This window comes from Falco cherrug, chromosome 1 (genome assembly GCF_023634085.1).
Source record: "Falco cherrug isolate bFalChe1 chromosome 1, bFalChe1.pri, whole genome shotgun sequence".
Lineage (NCBI taxonomy): Eukaryota > Metazoa > Chordata > Aves > Falconiformes > Falconidae > Falco > Falco cherrug.
In genome coordinates this window covers 118,952,369-118,968,427 of record NC_073697.1, presented here as the reverse complement: position 1 = coordinate 118,968,427, position 16,059 = coordinate 118,952,369, and the positions used below count along the sequence as shown (strand labels likewise).

Below are 16,059 nucleotides of genomic sequence, written 5' to 3'. Positions count from 1 at the left end.
TTAGCATTCATGCCTCACCCAAAGCTCCTTCAGTCCCTTTGGCTCCTGAGAAAATACTTCAAGGCTGTCTGGTCTTCCTGAAAACAAGGGACAGAAGTTACCTCGAGGCACAGAGCTGTTGATGTGATGAGAATACCAGCTCAGGCAGACATCTCTGCATATGTTCGTCTTCTACTATATCATGACACCATCCATGTGTCTTTCACGCAGGGGCAACACACAATGCATAAGAATAATCCAGCTGAGATGGATGATAGGCTACATGAGAATTTGCGGCTGTACATACCCAGTGTGTTTCTGTTATTCAGATTGGGGTCTGAACGCGGGAAAAAGCGTTTGCCAAGATACATTATTACTTGTACTTTTAACTGACTGTGAAATAAAAGCATGTGCTACCTATCGGACAGCCAATGGACACAAGATAAACTTCCAGCAACCGCCAAGGATTAATGGGATCCCATAGATAACTACGGGGACAAAAATAGCAAAAGAGTCTGAGAAGAAGCAGTCCTGCTTCGTATGCAAAGCAATCTGCGGTCTTTATTCTCTAGACACAATTACAAAGACCAATTATAGAAATTAAGAAAAGCGATCGAGAGGTTCACATTTTGTGCAGCCCTCGGGTCACTTTGCTGCCTCATGACATCCTCACTCCTCCTCTGCTATCTTCTTGCCATGAAACTCGCGGCTCTTCGCTCGGAGCTTGTTGACCTGCGACTCTGCAATGTCAGCCCGCTCCTCGGCTTCCTCCAGCTCGTGCTGGATCTTGCGGAACTTGGAGAGGCTGACATTGGACAGTTCCTCCTGTGTGGGGAGAAGGGGTTGGTGGTGAGGAGCCCAGGGCAGGGGTTTCACTCCACCTGTGCCTTGGCCTTCTGGGGCTGTGGCTCTTCCCTGGGGGAAGGCACAAATCTCCATCCACCACCCATCACTGCTTACACGTAAGCCTCACCGTGACCTCCTCATCCTCCCTTACTCAGGACCCCTCTGTGAAAAACATCACCGGTCCTGTGCCACTCTTGAAGAGCAATTTTGTCACTTGCATTTGTCATTTGTGTACTTACTCTCCCAGTACTTGCTGCCCAGCCATCAGTGTGATTTTTTAAGGTGAGAAAGACCCTGAAGCCTTCTGCTGATCCTTACTAGCAGAGATTCATGACCTCCAGTTAACTTCAGCCAGTGGATATGGCACCCGGGGCTGTTCAGTCTGACCTCCTGTATACAACAGGCTGCAGACCTTCCCTCCGTTCGTCCCTGGCTGCCGCAGGGTGCCCAGAACTCAGCAAGGCCTCGTGACACCATACTCAATGGTGTGGCCAAGACTGCTGTGTCTTGGGAGTTTCTGTCCTGCCCCTTTCCTGCTATTCATAGCCATCTCAATGAGCGTGCTGCCGTACTGGAAGGTGTCTCTGGCCCATCCTTTGAGCAATACTTACAGCCTCCTCAGCTTGTCTCTTGTAGGATTTCACCTTCATTTGCAGCTTGTCCACCAGATCCTGCAGCCTGAGAATATTCTTCCGGTCCTCCTCAGACTGGAGTGGTTGGAAAGCAGGAAAGAGCGTGAATTACTGGTTCTGCACTGGATGAGGTTAACAATTCCCCTTGGGGATGGCGTGCACAAAATCTGACTTGCTGTGAGAAAACTCTGTCAGCTGAGGGAGGCCTCCTGCCTTACCTGGTAGGTCAGCTCCTTCACCCTCCTCTCGTACTTGCGCACGCCCTTCACGGCTTCAGCGCTGCGCTTCTGCTCAGCATCCACCTCCCCTTCCAGCTCCCGCACCTGCAACGAGAAGCCCATCTTTGGAGCTTCCCTGCTGGCTGCTAACGTGGCGTGCTCACTCATGCACAAAGAAAAGCCCCACGCACTCTGGCCTCCAGCTTCTGGATTTGCTTCTTGCCTCCCTTCAGAGCCAGCTGCTCGGCCTCATCCAGACGGTGCTGCAGGTCCTTCACCGTCTGGTCCAGGTTCTTCTTCATCCTCTCCAGGTGGGCGCTGGTGTCCTGCTCCTTCTTCAGCTCTTCTGCCATCATGGCTGCCTGATGAGAGCAAAGGGTCAAAGCCATTGTGGGGCTGGAGACCATCTGAGGGAAAATACACCCACCATCGGCACTGAAGGGAGCCCCCAACTCACATCTGTGATGGCCTTCTTGGCCTTCTCTTCAGCATTGCGGGCTTCCTGGATCGTATCCTCCATTTCACTCTGGATTTGGGTAATGTCTGTCTCCAGCTTCTTCTTGGTGTTGATCAAGCTGGTGTTCTGTGCAACAGGAAAGACGGGATTTGTACTGTCAGACCTAATGCCTCAACACCAAGAGCTAAAAGTGTGAGTATTGTTTCTTGAAAGTCTTTAACACAAAAGTCCTCTTTAGGGCCATAGCTGCAAACCAGACATGGGTGGATGTCTGGAGCAGCCCTATGACGGCGTGGCTCTCAATGTGTTTACACAGCAAACACTCACAAGATGCGTAACAATCACATTCTGTGTTGTGCCTTGTGGATGGGACTAATTTCCAGAGCAGTGCCTGACCTGGGTATGGAGGAGCTGCACTCGTTCAGTGGCATCCAGAAGCTCCTGCTCAGCCACCTTCCTTGACCGCTCCGTCTGCTCCAGGGCTGCCCGCAGCTCCTCAATTTCAGCCTGCAGCAGGTTTGCTCGGCGCTCCACCATGGCCACCTGCTCCTTCAGGTCCTCCTGCGTCCTCAGAGCATCGTCCAAGTGTAGCTGGGTATCCTGTAAAAGGGACAAGAGAAATGGCAAGGTAGCAGTGCGCACTTGTGCACCAGAATTGTAAGGGACCGCGTTTCTCTCCCTGTTGCTTTGCTGAACAGACCTTGAGCACGGCCTGTGTGTTTCTCAGGTTCTTTTGTGCCTCTGCAGCCACGCGGTTGGCATGGCTCAGCTGGATCTCCATTTCATTCAGGTCTCCCTCCATCTTCTTCTTCAGCCGCAGGGCTTCGTTCCTGCTCCTGATCTCAGCGTCCAGGGTGCTCTGCATGGACTCCACAATTCTGAGGTGGTTCCTCTTCATCTGGTCAATCTCCTCATCTTTCTCTGCTATCTTCCTGTCAATCTCAGACTTCACCTGGTTGAGCTCAAGCTGGAGGCGCAGGATCTTCCCCTCTTCATGTTCAAGGGACGCCTGAGAAAGAGTGAACAGGAATACTTTTCATAAGACAAATGTTGACCCCGAAGCCCTGAGTATAAAGGAATGCCACGTTTAGATAATATTGCCACGCTTTTATACAAACGCTCTTTTCCTCCTGTGCCTGGCAATGACTCCGCAGTGTTTACAACGAGACAGAGATCCAAGACATGTAAGAGAGCCATAAGTAATGCTGTGTACCTCAGCTTCCTCCAGCGAGGCCTGGATTTCAGATTTCTCCTGCTCAATCTGCTTCTTGACTTTCTCCAGCTCATGAATGGCCTTGCCTCCCTCTGCAATCTGCTCTGTGAGGTCACCAATCTCCTCTGTGGGAGCAAAGGCCAACGGCACGGTCAGGCACGGAGCAGAACGGGAAGGGCCCTGCCGCACCAAGGTGACGGGCATCTTTGCAGACACGCAGGCACAGACCCCTGTGGAGCGGTGGGTAGTGGTGGACAGTGGGAAAGCCCAGCCAGGAGCGGAGGGCCAGGGACTTACGCTGCAAGTTCTTGTTCTCACGCTTCAGCGTTTCCAGGTGGTCCAGGGACTCCTCGTAGGCATTCTTCATCTTAAAGAGCTCCGTGCTGAGGGAGCGAGCCTCCTTCTGGGAGGTCTCCAGCTCAGCCTGCGTTTCCTCATACTTCTGCTTCCATTCTGCCAGGATCTGAAGGGAAACGGCACGTGAGCGTGGATGTGGCAATCGGGAGGGGACGCTCTGCCCAGGAACCCCAGGGCTGGAGCCCACAAGACCTTGTCAAAGTTCTTCTGCTTCTTATCCAGAGCTGCGCAGGCAGCATTTGATCGCTCCACGTCAATCATCAGGTCCTCCACTTCATTCTGCAGCCTCTGCTTTGTCTTCTCCAGGGAGGCACATTTGGCATTCACAGCTTCAACATGTTCCTCTGCATCCTGCAGGCGCTGGGCCAGCTTCTTCCTGGGAGGAGATAAGTACAGCTCCAGGTCAGAGACCAGAGGGCAGCCCATTTTGTACTTCGGTGAGAGGGCAGCTGGCCACTTCTGGGGGCTCTGAGCCCAGTGCCTTTCACAGTGTTTTTTCTGTTCCAAGACTGCATGCTGCCTACAGGTTCTGTCACTCTGTGTCCTAGCACCTAAGGAGTATTCAGCCTGGTTCCGCATTTCTAGCCCTAAGGGCTACGTTTGTCCTTCCAGTTTGCACTTTTTCCACAGCACGCTTTCCTGTCTCTCCCTCTGACCCCTCTACCACAAAGACAACAGATCCCTGCCTTTGTCCCACCCCTGTCGTAACCCACTCCCAGAGACTCCACTTTCCCTTGACAGCCTCAGTCTTCTCCAGCCGTTTGACATCCCGCTTCCCACGTACTTGGCCTCCTCCAGCTCCTCCGTGCGCTGAATAGCGTCCGTCTCGTATTTGGTTCTCCACTGGGCCACTTCGCTGTTGGCCTTGGACAGGGCGCGCTGCAGCTCCCCCTTGGCTTCCTGCTCCTCCTCGTATTGCTCCCGCAGCAGGTCACAGTCGTGGCGAGCAGACTGCAAGGCGTGGGCCAGCGCGTTCTTGGCCTGGGGAAACAAAGGGATCGGTAACCTGAATACTTGCCTTGAGATGCCTCTTGACAGTAAAGCTGGCAGTGAAATTAGGCTGAAACTCTAACTAGGCAAATGCAAAGCTGGGAGCTGATGAAGCCTTCATCAATGGGTTCTGCAAGATCAGGATGTGTTAGTGACAGGGGCTCTGGGGTCAGTAACCTGCTGTTGCTCTAAACGCTTTGACACACGTGTCTGCATCCTGTCCTAGAGAGTATTGTCAGGATCTCGTGAAAGCCTTGTGGACTACTTCCTCCAGGGTCCAACCCATTACGCTTCCTTCCCTCTCTAGCTTAGGAATGAGGGCATGTGTGTTACTGGTGTTCCCTCCCGTACTACATGTGTTTTGGGGAAAGAATATGAAACCAGTTTGGATTAGACAGGATTCTGCGGATGTTTTGAGGTGATGTAGGTTGCGGACAGCAGGGTGTTTCCAGACCTTTATTTCTTCCTCTAGATGTCTCTTGAGCTCCTCAATCTGCTGCGTAAATCCTTGCTTGCCCCTAGACAGCTGAGAAATCAGAGCATCTTTTTCCTCCACCTGGCGTGAATATTCACCTGGTAAGGGTAAAGAGAAAAAAGGTAGCCCGACTACTATCAATACGACAGTTCCTGCATGTAAGCCCACGTCATCAGGAGTGGCTGGGAGAGGTTATAGCAGGAATCATCTTGCACCCTGTGGGATCCTCACGGCATGCAGGTCCTCACAGTGAAGCTCAGGAATGAGGATGTCTCACCTGATTCTGTCTGCAGACGAGCTCGTTGAGTATTGAGGTCATTGATCATGCGCTGATTCTGTTCCTCCTTAGTTTTAATCTCACTCAGCTGGTCTTCCAGAGTGCGGCACATCTTCTCCAGGTTTGCCTAGAGAGCAAACGGAAGGAAGGAAAGGAGATGAACACCTGGACTCTGCCCTGTGCTGACAGCAAGGACCTTTGTAATGAGAATGTGGCTGGTAGACATAGCCTATGTGCCATACATCGGCCCCGTGAGCATGTGCCACCGCAGTTCAATACCTTGGCTTTGGAGACAGACTCCATGTTACTGGCCAAGTCGTCAATCTCCATCTTGAGCTCACTCTTCTCCTTCTCCAGCTTCTGCTTCACTCGCTGCAGGTTGTCGATCTGCTCCCCAAGCTCAGCGGTGCTGTCCGCGTGCTTCTTGCGCAGGGCCGCAGCCGTGGCTTCGTGCTGCAGCGTGGCCTCCTCCAGGTCGCGACGCATCTTCTGAAATTCTGCCTCACGCTTCTTGTTCATCTCAATCTGAGCGGCGGTAGCCCCTCCGGCTTCTTCCAGGCGCTCGCTGATCTCCTCTAGCTCCCTCGACAGGTCAGCCCGATGCTTCTCGGCTTTTGCCCGAGAGGTTCGCTCTGCCTCAATTTCCTCCTCCAGCTCCTCAATACGAGCCTGGGGAACATTAGGCACCCTTCGCACCCATGCCCTCCTCCTTCCCGACCTGAGACTGGCTGAGAGAGGGGAAGGGCCAGACACTTGCCTGCAGCTCCTTGATCTTCTTCTGTAACTGCATGCCCAGGGCTTGCTCATCCTCAATTTTGCTCTGGATCTGGCTGATTTCAAAGTCTTTCCTTTGGGCAAAGCAAACTGTGTTAGCGTCTGAGCAAAAACCCGCCAAGCGCACCAGCCCCACAGTCTGGTGCCCCACAGCCACGCTTACTTCTTCAGTTTCTCATCCAGCTGCTGCTTGTCGTTCTCCAAATCCATGATGCTGTCCTGGGCCAGCTTCAGGTCTCCTTCGAGTTTCCTCTTTGCTCTCTCAAGGTCCATGCGCAGTTTCTTCTCTTGCTCCAGGGACCCTTCCAGCTGAATAGAAGATAACCATCAGTGCTCTACCAGCCAGTTCTATAATCTGTGCCCGCCCTGTTCTTCTGGACAACCGTGCTTACATCGTCCACTTGCTGCTCCAGCTTGGTCTTGGCTTTGGTCAGCGTATTGACTTTGTCCTCTTCTACCTGCAGGTCATCCAGTGTCTGCTGATGGGCCTCTTGGAGGGCTTTCTTCTCTTTAGTCAGCTTGGCAATGGTCTCGTCCAGGGCCGCCATCTCCTCTGTGAGGTTTTTCACCTGTTGATTGGAAGAAAGTGCCAAATGTCTGTGTAGAAGACTTGACTGCTTGTGCAGTGGCATTTTCCCTTTGCAGTGCTTAGCCAGGAGCTCGTGTATTTGGGCTGCCCCACTGTGGTGCTCCTGGTATGTCCCAAACCTAGCTCTGTTCTGAGGATGCCAGGCTCATCGGGGAGGCATCTGTCCTTTGCCCTTCATGTGACTCCCCATGTTTGTACCTTGTTTTCGGTGGCATGTTTTTCCTTCTCCACTTTGGCCAACGTCAACTCCAGGTCATCAATATCTTTCTTCAGCTCTGAACATTCATCCTCCAGTTTTCTCTTCTTGGCTGTCAGCTCAGCATTGATTTCCTCCTCATCCTCAGCCCTTTCAGTCACCTCCTTAATTTTGGCTTCCAGCTGGATTTTGGTTTTGATGAGCTGGTCACACCTTTCCTCAGCATCAGCCAAGCTATCGGCTTCCTGGTGGGGAGACAGAGATTTTTATGGGTTATAATGTTTTGAAGTATCTCCACCCTGTCTTCTGCGTTACTGAGTAGGCATGTGTTAAAATGGGGGCTGAACCTGACTTCCACTCCAGCAACTGGAAGATCTTGCCTACTGGCCCACTGCAAGCCTTGTCATCTGGAATCATTATCGATTCCAAGGTTTCTGTGTCTCTTAAAAATGCCTCACAGAGAGGGTAGCTATGACAATACCTCACGCACCCACAAGCACGACAGAACAGCAGTCACTTCAGTTACTACTTTCAGCAGGAGCTAGGGCTTGGAGTCCTTTTGCCTGACAGAAACAGTATTCTGAAGCACTCTGACTGTATATTGTCCTTTTCCCAGGGACAAACGGGCGGTGACACTCACCGCCTGCACTTGGAGCTGCAGGTCATTCTTCTCCTGCAGCAGGACCACCATTTTCTCCTCCAGCTCCTTCCTCTTTGCCTCAGACTTTGCAAGCTCTTCCTTGGTTTTCTCAAACTCCTGTTTCATGTTGGCCATCTCCTTCTCAGACTCTGCACTCTTCAGCAAGGGCTTGATCTTGAAGAACAGCTTCATCCAGGGCCAGTGCTTCACGTTCATGAATGCACGAACATTGTACTGGATGCAGAAGATTGAGTCCCTAAAATATTGCATATTTCGTGGGTGGTGAATTTAGATTCAGTTAACTGAGACACAAGAGAACAATATCTGGGTGAAAAATGTCTACCTCCTCTCCACCATTTTCCGATACTCCACTCTCATCAGGAAGCCTCTGCACCTGGCTTGTGTCATGGTCATAATCTCTGCTAGTTTTTCATCTCTCATCTCCTCCAGCAGACCTATCAGTCCAGCTTTGAAGAACACCTTATGAAAGGGAGCATTGTAGCACATCAGTCTCATGTAGTGCATGACAGAGGCACATAGTGTTTGAAAGAAGGACTTGTTTCTACCTTGGTGTGACCAAATCTGTACTGAGTGTGATCCACATCAATGGACCCAAGAAGCTTCTCTGAAGCCTTCTTGCTATCCATGAACTGACCTTCTGGAATTGCACTTGCATTAAGCACTCTGTATCTGTAAATAATAGAACAATAAGAAATAGACGTTACCGAAAGCAGCACTTGAATTGAACCCCACAGCCTTCTCTGCACCAGGTAATTGTCTGACTGGGTAATGTCATGTATTAGAGATAGGCCATTATTTAAAGATAACAGAAGTTTTCATGGGATTTATTTGGAGTTCAAGAGGATCCTCAGAATCCACATAAGGTGAATCATAAACTCTATGTTTTTAGATATGTTCTTTTTGAAGTATAAATTTTCAAATTTGTTTCAATACTGAGGATAGTCAGCTTGGTCTGAATGGGGAGGAAGGCGGAGCGCTGTTACCTTTGTTTGAAGTCAGCATACAGGACTCTGCTGGGGAACCCTTTCCTGCAAATTCTGATCCCTTCCAGCACGCCGTTACACCGCAGCTGATGCAGTACCAGCTCGTGCTCCATGGCACCTAACAAACGCCACCGTTAATGACGTCCCCATTGTTTGATACTCAGGGAAAGCGCTTCTGTGGCTTGAGTTTTCCTCCTATTGCATTTGCTTACCAGGTGTTTTTGTTTCATTTGGGATGATGCATCGTACAAAATGGGGGTGAGTGCTGCGAAGATTTGTCATCAGCTTGTTTAAGTTCTCCTATGAGAATATAAGGTGAATTTTAGGTTAATGTTTGTAAGCACTGCAATGCTTATATGTGATGTGCATATAAAAAATAAATCTTTTGGTTTCTTGTCCTATCAAAAATGCCTATGTTGCAGTATGTTATGCTGGTGTAAAACTGTTTCAATAAATTCAATTCAGAGACTGCTCAGAGAATTACAGGTCTATTTTATAATTAAAACTGTGAAAAGCATGCTCCTGCATTATTTCAGTGAGTATTTTTAATAGTGAGATAGTGACTTCTATCACTTACCCGGAAAAGAGCTGAGACAGTCTGGAAAGAAGAACCCTTCTTCTTGCCACCCTTTTTGCCACCACCACCACCCTCTGCAAACGGAAGAAAAGAAAAAAAAGCATTAAAAGATAGATATTGCATTTTAGAGACTGCAGAACACAAAACATCTTTAAATGTTCAGTGTTTACTGCTTTAATTCTGCACCAACAGTGTCCCACACTGAAAGTACAATTTTCACAGAGCTGACCTGCATCTGCTCCACCATAGTTGGCAAAGAGTAAGGCCAGCGTCTTCAGGGATGATTTCTGGTACAACCCAATGACAGTTTCATTCAGGGGGTCCTTGTTCTTCTCCAGCCAGCCGGTGATGTTATAGTCCACCGTGCCAGCATAATGTATCAGGGAGAAGTGGGCCTCAGCCTTGCCTTTGGTAGGCTTGGGCTTCTGGAAGTTGCTGGACTTGCCCAGGTGCTGGTCGTAGAGTTTGTTCTTGAAAGAGGTGTCAGTTGCCTTGGGGAACATGCACTCCTCTTCCAGGATGGAGAAGATGCCCATGGGCTGGAAGGTACCACAAGAAGTGACAGAGAAAGATGATAATGATGTGAAACATGTGCTATGATCATCAAAGGTACCACTCTGTTGTTGGTGGCACCTCAGCCTGGGTAAGGGCCTAAGTTTCTCAGGAGCTGTTTCTCAGCCAGGGAGCTTCTTTCTGCCTTCCCTTGCCTTCCTGCAACGCCTCTTCATGGAACTGGTAAAAACAGCTGTCTGGTTCAGGTTAGAATTGGGAGTCAAGTTGGAGGGAGAAGTGGTAAACAGAAAAATAGTTGGGCAAGTAGCTACAAGAGGCCTAGCAGTTTTGGGAAACCAGGCAAGATAAAATTTATTTCCCAGGTTTGTGTGTGGAGTTCTGATTTGAGTCTTCAGTGGAAAAAGAAAGGGAGGCTGACTCCAGTTTGTTTTAAAGAAGTCTGTTGGTAGGAGTCGAGGCTATCTTCTCTGTGCTTGAAGGCCAGGTGCTGCAGGATTGATGACACAGATATGCCTTTCCTGATTTCTTTTTGCCAGACTGAACTAAATCTCAGTGCAAAGTTGTTTGTTTAACTGACACTGAATGTCTGGCTGTGAGTTCTTTCTGAGCTGAATCTGACTCAGAAACATCACAGAGTCTGAAAATACATAGTACACTTGCATGGAAAAGGTACCTTCTCAATGAGCTCAATGCAGGCAGCCAGGTCCATCCCAAAGTCAATGAATGTCCACTCAATTCCCTCCTTCTTGTACTCCTCCTGCTCCAGCACGAACATGTGGTGGTTGAAGAACTGTTGCAGTTTCTCGTTGGTGAAGTTGATGCACAGCTGCTCAAAGCTGTTGAACTGCCCAAAGCAAGGAGAGGTTTCTCAAGGTGTGGCAAACACCACAGGGTTTTGGCAGCGTTCTCCTAATGCTGTTTGAAGTTCCCCAGCTGAAACACCACTCCTAACCGTACTGCAACAGCACGTGTACCCGCAGCAGCAGGACTTGTAAAATTTACCATCCTCAAAGGATTTTATTATTATTATTATTACCTTTGGAATCCAGCTAAAAGTAACAGTCCTTTTTTTACTGTGTTACTCAAAAGCAAATCCTTCGGTAAGCTTAGCTGCAGCATTGCGTAGGTGTCTCAGCCCTCTGACCTCCCAGAGAGTGGAAACCTCCTCGGTGTCCTACCCAAGAATTTCTCTGCCCTCAGACCAACAGTCCGGGGGTTTCTCTGCTCTGACAAGAAGTCCTAGCATCAGCACTGCACTCAAAACACAGGAAACATGCTGTGAACTTTCCCATGGCACTTCCCTTCTCTTGGCAGCCCAAGAGCATCCACGGCTTCAGCCCACATCTGCGACCCTTAGCCCTGGAGCTGCCTCTTTGTTTGCCAGACCTAAGGCCTTTGCAAGCTCAAGGGCCTCTGAGAACATTTGTCAGAAAGCAGAACTTTCTTCTACATGCTGACAGCATTGAAATCAAAGTGCTTGTTAGCAAAGCCCTTTGAGGGTGCTACTGTGATGGAGGAGAGGGAAGGGTTTCTAGAAAACTGCACATGAACAGGATAAACTTCTGAATCTTCTTAGGAAGAAGTGTGTTTCTGAATCCTCATGAGCCCTCCCTGCCTCGCCCTTGGCTACGGTGCCACATCCTTGTTCCTTACATCAAAGATCTCAAAGCCAGCGATGTCCAGGACACCAATGAAGTACTGTCTGGGTTGCTTGGTATCCAGCTGTTGGTTGATGCGAACAACCATCCACAAGAACATCTTCTCAAAGACAGCTTTTGCCAGGGCGCCAACTGCGTTGTTCACCTAAAACAAAGAAGCAAGCATCAAAGTTACTTCCTAGGCTCAAAGAAGAATGCTCAAGTACTCTTTCAAGGCATGTATTTTCAAACTCCACATTTTACCTGTGACACATTTTGACCTTTGGTCACATACTCATTCCCAACCTTGACGCGGGGGTAGCAGAGGGCCTTGAGCAGGTCAGCTGAGTTCAGGCCCATCAGGTAGGCAGCCTTGTCAGCCACTAAAGAGGCACGGAGAGAGAGAGAAGCGTTTCTCCTTAGACAATGGCTAAAATTTGGCCAGCGTGAACAACTCTGCTTCTCATATTCTAGAAGTGGAAAAGCACTGGTCTGGTCTCATACAGAAGGCCTGGGTAGGAATGCAAAGTGGCATTTCCCATGATCAGGGAAGCACCTCTGCAGTCAGACAATGACCAAAGATGCTTTTCTGCAGTGTTTGATGTGGTGACTCAGGCCAACAAAGGCCTGTCTCTGGAGGCTAACATGCCATCTCTGCAAACAAAGAAGTTCTTTGAACGAGTCAGACACTGAACTTGCTGGTACCTTCTGTGCCATCGGGCTCTGCCTGCTCCTCTCGTTGTTTCTGCTTGAACTTCAGGTTCCCGTAGTGCATGACAGCCCCTGTCAGCTTGTAGATGGCTGTCTTCTCATCAGCAGTGAAGCCCAGGATGTCAATGGCACTCTGCAGTCAAAACAATGAAGGAAAATGCATGTCCTTAGTAGGCCACCTATGTCACCATCAAAACAAGTGTACAGTAGGTACCTCTTTTCTGTGTCACTTACGTCTGTAGCCATGAGCTCCTCCTGGTCATCAATGCTGGGAACAGTGACCTCACCTTGACTCACAAAGTGGAAATCAAAAGGGTTGGTGGTAATGAGGAGCATGTCTGAAAGCAGGAAGAGGCAAGGCAGACGCTTAGATTTGCCAGCCAGGTAACAGCGGGAACTGCTGCTCAGCAATCATCCCCAAAAAGTCATAAAGACCCTTCCTACCAATTAGCTCCGGCTTCTTGTTGGACATGATCTGATAGAATATGTGGTAGCTTCTTTCTGCTGGGAGCTGGAAAGTGACTCTGGACTTCTCCAGCAGGTCTGTCAAGGAGGGTAGCAAGGGTCAGGCACTGGTACTCACATGGAGCTGGGAATTTAGGAAGGAGTGGGATCAGGCCAGGAGAGCGACTTACAAGTTTCAATGTCAGCAGAAGCCAGTTTGCCTGTGGCCCCAAAGTGGATTCTGATGAATTTGCCCTGTTAAGGAGAAGCAGCGGCATTTCAGCCTGGAGGCGTTTCATTGCTGTCTCCTTCTGTGAGAATGCCACTAGCCCATCACTACTGTTACAACAAGGAGCAATTTCTCCTAAAACAGCTTACAAAGCGTGAGGAGTTGTCGTTCCTCACGGTCTTGGCGTTTCCAAAGGCCTCCAGCAGTGGGTTGGCGCTGATGATTTGATCCTCAAGCGTTCCCTGCAGGATGAGAATTATTGCTGCTTATCCTTTCCAAAAATCACGTCAGGAACAGAGGAAAGCATTGATTCCAGCCAGCACCTGTTACTTTACCTGCATTTTGCCTGACTGCTCCTCTTTCTTCTTATCCCCGCTCGCTGCAATTGTTGCAAAGTACTGGATGACACGCTTCGTGTTCACAGTCTTCCCGGCACCGGATTCTCCGCTGTCAAACCAAAGAGAGACGCAGAGAGCGTGTGGTCAGGCAGGAGGTCCCCTGGCACCGGGCAGCCCCGCAGGGACCCGAGCAGGGGGTGTACGTACGTGATCAGGATCGACTGGTTCTCGCGATCTGTGAAAGAGGACAGCGATGTGAAAAAATAAATGCTGAACTACTTGTTATTCATGAACCTGCTCCAGCATTAGGAGTGGAAGTGGAAAAGAAGCATAGAAACCCCGTTCAAATGACCATTCTATTTTTATTCTATAGTCAGGGACTCTTTTGAACAGTCAACATCATTACTCTGTGATGTTTGGTAATGCCCTTGTAGGATCATAGAACAACTGTAGATGTGTAATGATCAAATCAATCATTGATTCAGTTCTGCATATTGCAGTTTGGTGCACAGACTTCTAGTCCTTTCTGGTCAAGTAACTTTAATGCCTAAGAAGCAATCCCACAAGACAGGAGTATCACCTAACAGCTAATTTGGAAGGAAGGCATTTATCATCGTTTCCAAAGGGTGCATTTTCACTGGGATTCTGGCTCTGGTTATTTCCCAAGAAGTTGCAAATACCAGAATAACACTTAAAATCAGATCATATGCTTTTTCAAACAATGTCTCATGAAGCCAAATCAGCTATAAATTCACCTACACTGCTGTTTTCAAAGAGATTGATTAGATTATTCAGAGCTCTATTAATATTTTCTGTCACATCTTGAGCACATCAGATCTCAATAATAGCTAGGGAAGAATTTTTGTTTCACGTGTCTCAATTCATCCAATCAATTACGCTTCACTGTAAGTTTTTCAGTGCTCTTGTCTACATGGTCTCAATTAGAGTTTTAAAAATCAATAGGGCAGGACTGTGCTTCATGCATAACATCAGCAACTGTTAAAATAAGTTATTTATAGGCTCATGCTGAAGTTTACACATGCAAATATTAAAAAAAAAAAACCCCAAATATTTTATTGTCATGAAGATGTTGCCATTGTCTCACCGGTCAGCATGAACTGATAGGCGTTGTCCGAGATGGAGAAGATGTGTGGAGGGGCCTCCTGGCGCTTCTTGCCTCGGTAGGCCAACACCACCTCCGGGTTGTACACCGGCAGCCACTTGTAGGGGTTGACAGTGACGCAGAAGAGCCCCGAGTAGGTCTGCGAGGAAGGGAGACAGCACGTTGGCTCCCACTTGGCCTGGCAGAGCAGTTCCTCCCGGCTGCCCAAAGGCAGGCTGCTGCTGGTACTTACGTAGATCATCCAGGCTGCGTAACGCTCTTTGAGGTTGTACAGCACAGCGGGCTCGTGGAGGTGGGTCATCATGGCCATGTCCTCGATCTTGTCGTACTTGGGAGGGTTCATGGAGAAGATTTGATCTTCCTTCACGGTCAGGGTCTGTCAGATGAAGAGGGAGATGTGTGCATGTCAGCTAAGAGCTGAGACTGCAAACTACATACAGTTTTCAAGCCCTGGTTTTTACTCACTTCTCCTGCTTCAGACTTGACAGTGACCTTCCCTGATTCCCTGCTCTGGATTGTTCCTTTCACAAAGGATTCTTTAGGGTGGACCACGAAGACGGATGTCTTGGCATCAAAAGGCTTGTTCTGGGCCTCAATTCTCTCCTTTTCTGATTTTCGGAGGTAAGGAGCCGCCTCCCCAAAAACAGCCATCTCAGCGTCTGGAGAAGTCATGTCTGCACTTTATTGAAGACAGCTCAGCAGAGAATCTTGTGGGAGAAATAAACGTAGCACCAATAGACCATTAAAATACCTTGCTTATAAGGACACCGTTTAGAAAGTTTTAAAATTAAACATATAGTAAAATTGCTAAAACTGTCAATACTGTCCTTCTTGCTTTTAAATGATTTAATCTTAGAAGAGAAAGTTCTTGTTTTCGACCTTGAATTACACAGAAGTTTTCAAAAATCCCTTCTATGTGTCTCATCTGTTCACTGTACAGATTGTACACTGGTGTTACACATTTTATAGTGTCATATTTGAGAATATTAATTTTGTTAAATGAATCTTATTTTTATGTAAAATTAAAAACCAGTATAGGTAGAAAATAGAAAGGTGCCTTGAAAGCAGATGGAAAATCTTATCTGGAAACAGTTTCAGAAGGAACTATATACTGCATAATATGTGAAAAAGGAGGATGCCTAATTTTAACAGATCACTAGACCCAGCACACTTACCTTCAAACTTTTCTTGGAGACAGGGCAGAGAGCTGCAAAGCCTCTTTTATAGAGTCTGGTTGGCAGATGCTCTAGATTCCTCCTCTTTCTTCGGTCAAAATATTTTTTGGCAAACATTCTTTGGCAAAGCATTGTCTGGCAAACTGAACTAAGGGCATAATTGTCATTTGATTTGGCCAGATATATTTAGAAATGTTTTGTATCTTACCAATGATGTGAATGTATCTCCTATAAATAATTTGACAAGAGACTTCAGGAGAGAATCTCAATTAGTCAAGGCACGTGGAGAACTTGGATGTAGGACTTATGGATTCTATCACTCCTTTTCCAGTGATTTCCTTCTGGAAGCAAGGCAGATTTTTATTGCATTACGGTGCTTCAACTCTTCCAGTTGCATTGTGTGGATAATATTAATGTTCTAAATATGATGTTCTGAAGTTAATGAAGAAATACATTAAGGGCAGTAGATAAACCGTGTGAAAAAAAGCTATAATGTTCTTGTCAAATAATATTAACTCTTACGTTCACCTAATACTTGAAGTAAGAGAAATAAAATCTGTTACAGCCCAAATTTCTACCTACGACATTCTTAGGAGCAGAGATGCAGCCAAGACAAAGAAACAATTCATGCCTAGAGTGTGAAAGATGACTCCTTAGCTACAAAA

At 48.1% G+C, this 16,059-nt stretch overlaps 1 protein-coding gene across 2 annotated transcripts; it reads right to left on the bottom strand.

The window, feature by feature from the left end:
- Nucleotides 1–600: 600 nt before the first annotated feature.
- Nucleotides 601–14,891, bottom strand: LOC129737053 (myosin heavy chain, skeletal muscle, adult-like). 2 transcript variants are annotated; one of them, XM_055723662.1, is made up of 38 exons: nucleotides 14,685–14,891; nucleotides 14,452–14,595; nucleotides 14,202–14,358; nucleotides 13,304–13,331; nucleotides 13,094–13,205; nucleotides 12,908–13,000; nucleotides 12,721–12,784; nucleotides 12,530–12,628; nucleotides 12,320–12,423; nucleotides 12,080–12,218; nucleotides 11,639–11,757; nucleotides 11,391–11,540; nucleotides 10,411–10,581; nucleotides 9,454–9,763; nucleotides 9,225–9,298; nucleotides 8,860–8,947; nucleotides 8,648–8,765; nucleotides 8,210–8,333; nucleotides 7,987–8,123; nucleotides 7,644–7,899; nucleotides 7,006–7,248; nucleotides 6,611–6,787; nucleotides 6,382–6,527; nucleotides 6,202–6,292; nucleotides 5,724–6,113; nucleotides 5,445–5,571; nucleotides 5,147–5,265; nucleotides 4,487–4,683; nucleotides 3,895–4,078; nucleotides 3,643–3,808; nucleotides 3,346–3,470; nucleotides 2,833–3,141; nucleotides 2,529–2,732; nucleotides 2,133–2,258; nucleotides 1,867–2,037; nucleotides 1,676–1,780; nucleotides 1,437–1,532; nucleotides 601–804 (listed from the first exon to the last, which is right to left on the bottom strand). In XM_055723662.1, the coding sequence occupies exons 1-38, from the start codon at nucleotides 14,889–14,891 to the stop codon at nucleotides 649–651; spliced, it is 5,826 nt and encodes a 1,941-aa protein (XP_055579637.1). In that variant the 3' UTR covers nucleotides 601–648. The 2 variants fall into 2 exon arrangements, with proteins under 2 accessions (XP_055579637.1, XP_055579642.1); XM_055723667.1 differs by having other exon boundaries at nucleotides 9,225–9,296; nucleotides 9,458–9,763.
- Between the last annotated feature and the right edge of the window lie 1,168 nt (nucleotides 14,892–16,059).

Bases quoted from the DNA above. Each gene is read 5' to 3' on its own strand.
- LOC129737053 (XM_055723662.1), bottom strand. From the start codon at position 14,891: ATGACTTCTCCAGACGCTGAGATGGCTGTTTTTGGGGAGGCGGCTCCT. The intron at 14,359-14,451 runs GTAAGTACCAGC...CCTTCCTCGCAG, and splicing joins ACGCAGCCTGGATGATCTAC to ACCTACTCGGGGCTCTTCTG. The intron at 3,471-3,642 runs GTAAGTCCCTGG...TTGCTCCCACAG, and splicing joins TGAGAACAAGAACTTGCAGC to AGGAGATTGGTGACCTCACA.